At 39.2% G+C, this 7,235-nt stretch overlaps 1 protein-coding gene across 2 annotated transcripts; it reads right to left on the bottom strand.

Annotated features, from left to right (window-relative positions):
• Positions 1-2,344: 2,344 nt before the first annotated feature.
• Positions 2,345-4,057, bottom strand: LOC129781573 (uncharacterized). 2 transcript variants are annotated; one of them, XM_055789237.1, is made up of 4 exons: positions 3,320-4,055; positions 3,011-3,259; positions 2,503-2,690; positions 2,345-2,441 (listed from the first exon to the last, which is right to left on the bottom strand). In XM_055789237.1, the coding sequence occupies exons 1-3, from the start codon at positions 3,440-3,442 to the stop codon at positions 2,667-2,669; spliced, it is 396 nt and encodes a 131-aa protein (XP_055645212.1). In that variant the 5' UTR covers positions 3,443-4,055; the 3' UTR covers positions 2,345-2,441; positions 2,503-2,666. The 2 variants fall into 2 exon arrangements, with proteins under 2 accessions (XP_055645212.1, XP_055645211.1); XM_055789236.1 differs by lacking the exons at positions 2,345-2,441; positions 2,503-2,690 and having other exon boundaries at positions 2,759-3,259; positions 3,320-4,057.
• Positions 4,058-7,235: the final 3,178 nt, after the last annotated feature.

Raw genomic sequence — 7,235 nt, 5'->3', positions numbered from 1 at the left:
CATTTGCAAAATTTGCACGAACACATCGCTACCGACCTGTGCTTGCGGTTGGTGGGGCGGGAAAGGCGCGTACTGCTGTTATTGGGCGGCAGAGACGGGAATAAACTGCTGCTGATAGTGGACCGCCGACACGGGGATAATCGGCTGGTTTTGTTGCCGTTGATTGTTTATCACACCCGTGGGGTCAACACTATTCTGCCCGTCGTCGTTGCTCGCAATCGCACTTTCACTCCACTTTCTTTTCTTACGCGCGGGGGGCGAAATGTTCAGTGTGTTTTTCCGACGGTGAAAAACAACACACTCGCGATTACTCGTCGCCACTTTTATACCGCGGGACCCTGGACTTGCACTGGGACAATATCACGACAGGGTTAATGAAACGCGCACGGTACAATAAATAAAAACAAACTTTATTCACGACATGACTAAACGATACATTTCACTATGGACGATAAACAATGACTCTGTCCACAACAATAACAATGTAAACAACAACAAGTGACAACCACATTAAAAACACATATATGCGCATCTCCAGCATCGCTCAGTGACAGTCATGCTGTCGCACGCGAGCCCTGCGGTCTGAGCTGCGTCGGATGAATAACGTATCCGAGCGCGGCAAAATAGGGTTGTCCACAACAGTGGGGATACAAGGAACCCTACTGAATATGGGGAATGCTACTATAACCTCGAAATTTATCTATGGAATCGAACTATTCAACCCTACGGACCTTCAGGGCCTACGACCAGTTTACAACTGCTTTTTACGTGTGTCATCTGGTGCAATCAGATCATCTCCTATTCTTTCTCTCTACACCGAATGTGGAGTTCGTGATTTCACCTCAGTAGTATGTCGCACTCTGGTTCACCGTGCTTGTCGCACTCTCGAGCGTTCAAACAAAACTTCATCCGGAATGTTCGAAGAAGCAGGGAGACGTTTTTTCAGAACTAATCTCCGAACAGCTTCCTTCCCCTATCAAGGTCCTTAGAATTCTATCCAGACCATGGAATGTTTCCCCGGTGCGAGTAGATTGAACTATCAACAGTCTTTACAAAACGGGTCAGGCAAAAGAAATCGCTCGCATGAGCTACTTGGAACTTACAGTAGCCACAAACTGATGTTCACTGACAGTTCAGCAGCAGATTATCGTATTGGATTTGAAGTCGCGGGAGTCGAACACCCTCTTTGTCGTCACACACAGCACAGCACAGGCAGCGGCCTTATCATGCAGAATTAGCAGAGCAGATGGTCCTACGGCAATTTTTTCGTCTTCAGCCAGTGCACTTCTTGCAAGTGGCAAACAGCAAACACCCGTTCATTCAAGCAACGGTAACTCACGCTATGAATAAGGCGATCACACTTGTTTGGGTTCCCAGTTATGTCGGCATTAATGGAAATGAACACGCAGACTGACTGGCTAACGTTGGGAGATATACATGGATCTGAGACACCAGCATTCCTTCCGAAGATATCTTCAGAAATGTTGATTATCAGCTAGAGCATCATCAGCAGATCATCTGGAACCAGACAAATACAAAACTTCGGGAAGTAAAACACTATCAAACGCTGGAAGAACCGACCCGACAGAGTGGAACAACGAGTTCTTACTCGTTGTAGAATAGGACACACAAAATTAACGCATTGGTACTTGTTCGATCAAACTGAATAGTCAGTTGGTATCACCTTCGGAGTTCAGCTGACTATTAAACACATGCTGGCCGAATGTAGAGCCTACGAAGAACAACGACAACAATTTCGTCAATCTCATTCTCTGCACGACATTCTATCTCAAGAACCGATAATGAAACAAAACTTATAAAATTTTTGAAGACCACTGGGTTACTTAATCAGCTTTAGATGTTATAGCGTGGCAAAAGCCTTAAGCCTCTTAAAATCTAATGAATAAAGTCAACGGAACACGAAACTTAATTCCGGAAACGTGAAATCCAATTTATGTGGATGTCACTGCTTCAGCCATCATTTCCGGAGATGGTTAATCAAACCTTCTTTGGAGGAACTTAAACTATTTTCTCGATTGGTCCATGACTGCGCAGTTTGCGCCCAATCTAAACACATCCCAGTATCCATTATTCGTCGAAGGCCACCTAAACCTGAACCATGGTGGAATGAGCAGAGTGCCAAGCTTTATGTTGAAAAATCGAATGCACTTAAAGCTTTCCTAAAATATTGAGTCATCGTCAATTTTAAAACTTTCCTAAAACTTGAGACTAAGTTTGAAGACTTTATAAAAGGGTGTTCGATTGTACTAGTGCAGAAAATTGTAACAAATCGGCTCTAGAGTATAAATTAAATTAGTTTATTACAAATTAATTAATTTATTCATTCTACAACAAAAGATGTTAAAAAATATTAAATCTAAATCGTGACTTGGTCATCTCTTGTTTTTTTTTAAACGGGAATTGCCTTGGTTTGATCTGACCTATGAAAAATGGAAAAAATTACTACAAATTTGTTTTTTTTATTCTGGAAAAAGAACTCACGTCATATCTTGTGTCATCTACTCATAGCTAGCTCATTTCTCAGTGTTGTAGTCAAGAAGAGTCCCCTCGAAAGCTCATATGTATTTGATGCAATGTAAGAATGAATAAATATTAATAAAATCTTCATCGGAAAACAAAAGAAGAACAATCAAATAATTGAAAAATCAGTAGTGTATTGATAAAAGAAGCTGAAATAAGAAAAAAAACAACTATGAAACTCAGCAACACAAAGTAACATAATAAAATCCAACAGAATACGGAATACAACAACGGTATAAATAAGGTAAATCTAAATACTAATAAAAAACATCCAAATACTAAAGGAAAAAATAAATCATCAAAATATATCAAACAAAACACAACTTGAAATAATAACAAAAATTGAAGATAACACACAAAAACACTCCCAATTATGTTTATGATAGAAGATTTAAACAAAGAGCGACTGCGCCACTTCTCCTGCAACAACCAGCAGCATTTTCAAACAACAATACTTAAATAGTCTTACCCCTTTTGCTGCTGTTTTTAGCCGTTGATTCTCCTGCCGCAATCTGGAGTTTTCCACTCTCATTTTTTGAAGCTCCCATTCAGCCTTCAGCTTCCGAAAATATACCTCGTCGATCTCGGAAATGTTTATCGGCTCCCAGTCGTACGGGTCGTCTCCAGTATCCTCTATGTCTTCATAGAACAACGGCGGAAAATTTTCGTCCTCAATCAAGCTCTCTTCAGGATCTATCTCGTTCGCGGTTGGAATAGTCTGTAAGAAAATAAGATTTCATTTTAACACTGCTACACACTCTTACACGATTTTACTCACCTTGCTTGGAAAACGAACTTTCCCTCCCGATTCCGCTTTACCTCCAATTGCTTGGGTGGCCCGATAGCCTCTCGGAACCCTCAAGCCGGTCGGAATTCGGGATGTAACGCTCGTTCGGTCCATCTTGGTGCTGAGTGAAATTTCTTCTTGCTTCTCTCTTGCAATTTCAAACAGCAGTGACAAGTATTGTTGTGTGCACCTACCAAGTAGACTGCTTGGATCGAAATCAGAGTGGGAGAATGGAAACCGGCCTACTTTTGTACCATTTTCATTTTGACATATGCAAATTGCAATGTATTATATGATTTGTTGAGATTTCTATGAAGATCGAATATCTACTAGTGATTAAATTTGGAAAATTATTCGATGTTATGCTGGAATAATATTGAAATATCAGTAAATTACGTCGCGTGTAGACTTGTTATTAAACGCTTCGTATATTTGTGTACTTAACAAGCGATTCCAGTTGCGCGGTTGATTTGGGTGAAAAAATATTCTGAATATAAAAGATAGTGATTAAGTACTGTGGATAATGCGAAAATTAGATTCAGAATTAATATTCAATTTTCGTCCGGTTCATCCTGGAGCACTGCTGGATAGACAATATGTTTTTCAAATTCAAATAGACTAAGAAGCATCTGTTGGGATCATTGGGATGTGACAACAGGAAATGATGCGAGACAGATTACATACGACAAAAAACGTGCGAAAAAGATCGTGAGGCAGCTGGAACCGTTGCCCAACGAGGACTAATGCCCAGGAAGGTTCTCATGTGTATTCAAGTGGAACTGGAAAAGTATGACTTATTAAGGGTTGCCACACATAAAATTTGAATCATTGCTGTCAATCGCTGGAACCCAGTTATTGATTAAAAACGGCCAATATTCACCGACAGGACAGAACGGAACACAAAAAATGCATTCCCAGACAATCTTTGAGAGCGTTTAAGAGAGCAACCATGGATAACGGCTATTACTACAGGATAACTTCGATATAACGTACATTTTACTTTCAAAATTGTGCGTTGTATCGAATTGTACGCTATATCGAAGCATAATAAAGAACTCAGAAACGTAGCTTATATTACTTTGTTGTGTTGCTATTGGAGTAAGGTTAATGAATAGATTCAACTAGAAGATGAAGGCAACCTTTCTCATGATGTTTCCCTTCGTACTGTTGATTGAAATTTGATTCATTTAGAATTCGGAATCACAAAACAATTGTACTTCGGGATTGATTAAAAGTAAAAATCAAGCTTTAGTATCAAACTACAGATAATTTATTGTTCTTTCAGAAAAACAATATTCAAAAAATTATTCCTTTGGACTTTGAAAATCTGTACGTTATATCGAGGTAAAATGTACGTTATAACGAGGGTACGTTATATCGAAGTTTCCCTGTACCATCCTCCTTTTTTTGGGCTTTGGAACATGCTATTATTAATTCCGTCATTCGCAGGCGAAGTCTGATTATATACAACGTAAAACGTAAACAACGATTCTTCGCAGCGGGAGAAAAACAATGGCTACTAACTTGCGATATCCTAACCTAATATCCTATGCTACTAAGGAGACTAGAGCTTCCCTATTCCTCACTTGTCTGAGATACGTTTCAATGTGCTAAGATGCAATTCTTCCAATAATCCATTGTTTATTATCTATTGCAGGTACTTCCAGTGTTCGTTCAATATCTACCACTACGTGAAGACTTCGAGGAAAACATGGCCGTTTTCCGTAGCTTGGATGTGATATATCGACAAGGAAACGATAACCTCATACCGCTGTTGGGTCGCGTTCTAGTTGTAGGATTACAAGTTTTGTACAAGAAGCAACACAACAATGATGGTAAGTGTCCCGAGTACAGTTATCAAATTTCTCCTACCACCTTAAACATACGTATTTAAACCCTCTCTATCAGAGTGTCGCGATCTAATCTTCAACTTCGTGAAACAAATCAGTAAGGACTTTCCGGAACGTTTCGCCGAGGTGGTAGGTAGCGATGCCGAGATTGCCAACTTCGTCCAGACGCTTCCGCTTCAGTAGAAGTCGGCCCGGGTGCATCTAATGCGCAAACTGTTCGTATCGTATATCGATCCCTATCTGCAAACATGCGTGCGTCGTGTCGAGAAGCAAAGCGATCAGAATAAATCGCTCAACGGCGCCACAACACGACTTGTATTCGAGGATCACAACTGAATGAGCGATAGAAATAGATGTTCCATTGTAAGGGCCAAAACGGGTAAACTGATATAGGGGGAAAGCCGGACTCTCATTTCTCGGCAGATATATTTTACTCAACTCTAAATAGGTTTCTAGATCTTCGCAACAGAAACGGAATATTACTCGCTGTTCAGATGCTTTACTATTACTTTTATTCCTAAAATCAGTTACAGATACTAGAATATTAACAATGACACGTTGAAGTTTATTTATCCTCTCTGAATTTAGTTTATTGTTATTGCATATAAACGCATCGTATAGAATATGCATATATATCTACGCATCGTATGTTTTTACTGTTCTATATAACCCGAGCGCGGATTCATTACAAAACTAGACACACCGGCCAGCGCATGCAGGAAATACGAAAGTGATTTACGAAACTAGAGCCTAAATATATAGAAAAGGCAACCGAAGACACTATTTTGTCTATGTGCGAGAAACTCATGCAAGTGGTTCGAAAACACACAAACACTCACATACACACATACAAATGAGCGATAGAAAAGATATTTTATCGCGTACGCGAATACAATAAAAAAGGTAGACTAAATGAAACATTCACAGTAGGTCTAACAGTGAATCGAAATCAATTATTGTCATTTACAATAAATAAATCGTATTTGAAATTACAAAAGAATATTATTGTATCGTATAGCATGGAATTAAATGCATTTTTTATCTCAATGTATTGTAATTTTTTATCGTTATCACAGAATTCTAACTTCATAATTAACATAGGATTATTTATTTCCTGTTCGTCGAGCGGTCCTCGCAGTGTTCCTCCATCCAGGCAACGATCAAGCATTGCAGGGCAGGAATTTTGCTGCTCTCCACACCGCTTCCATTTGATCTCGTCATTATCCGTTTTCCCGTCGAGACGGATATCGATTAGGAATAGCCCTCCGTGCTCCGGAGTTTCCTCCCCATCTCCACACCGGACAAAGAGGCGATCTTGTAAACATCATGCTTGCTCACCATTTGTATCGGATTTACATAGCTAAACCATCAAATTAACGCATTTTGATGATCATGAGTTGTCCAATTCAATAATGTTGTTTTGTCCACATGATTTCTATGGCAACCGCTTGGCGCGCTGCAGTTTGTTTATGTTTGTTTATGGTGTGCTTCGCGCATAGCAGAAGTATGGCTTTTCTGTGTTGATTGTGTTGAGGTGAACACTTCTAAAATGCCCAAGAAAAGGCAATATTCTGAAGAAAGCCTAAATTATGAATGAATCAATATGATGACAGTAAACTCAAGCAATGATAAATGCAACATCTAATTGTGAATTCGAATGTTTTCATTCAAAAATGGAGATTTCTAAAACCGGACAAACCATGATCATTTTTTTGGGCAAACCATGATCAGAGGTGGTCAAACCATGATCATAATTCTTCTTTAAGGAAAATCGTTAAAAAACATAAAAATTTGAATAATTTCAACACCTTATGGTAGTATTAGCAACTAGAGACTTGGGGCTTTTCAACAAACCCAAACTCGTATCGATTATGTGTTATTTTCATGAAGAAAAATCGATTTGCATTTACTAGTTACGTAAAAACACCCCAAATTGGACAAACCAAGATCATTTACCCTACTATACCGAACTTTCTATACCATATGCTAAAGCTGAAATGTCTTGCAAAATAATAATGTTGTTTTGACGTAGGACTACGTCTAACCGGAAGATATAG

This window comes from Toxorhynchites rutilus, unplaced genomic scaffold (assembly GCF_029784135.1).
Source record: "Toxorhynchites rutilus septentrionalis strain SRP unplaced genomic scaffold, ASM2978413v1 HiC_scaffold_15, whole genome shotgun sequence".
Classification (NCBI taxonomy): Eukaryota; Metazoa; Arthropoda; class Insecta; order Diptera; family Culicidae; genus Toxorhynchites; species Toxorhynchites rutilus.
This window is presented reverse-complemented; position numbering and strand designations above follow the sequence as displayed.

Coding starts and splice junctions, on each gene's coding strand:
- LOC129781573 (XM_055789236.1), bottom strand. CDS start 3,442: ATGGACCGAACGAGCGTTACATCCCGAATTCCGACCGGCTTGAGGGTT. Junction 3,260..3,319: donor AAGTTCGTTTTCCAAGCAAG/GTGAGTAAAATC, acceptor ATTTTCTTACAG/ACTATTCCAACCGCGAACGA.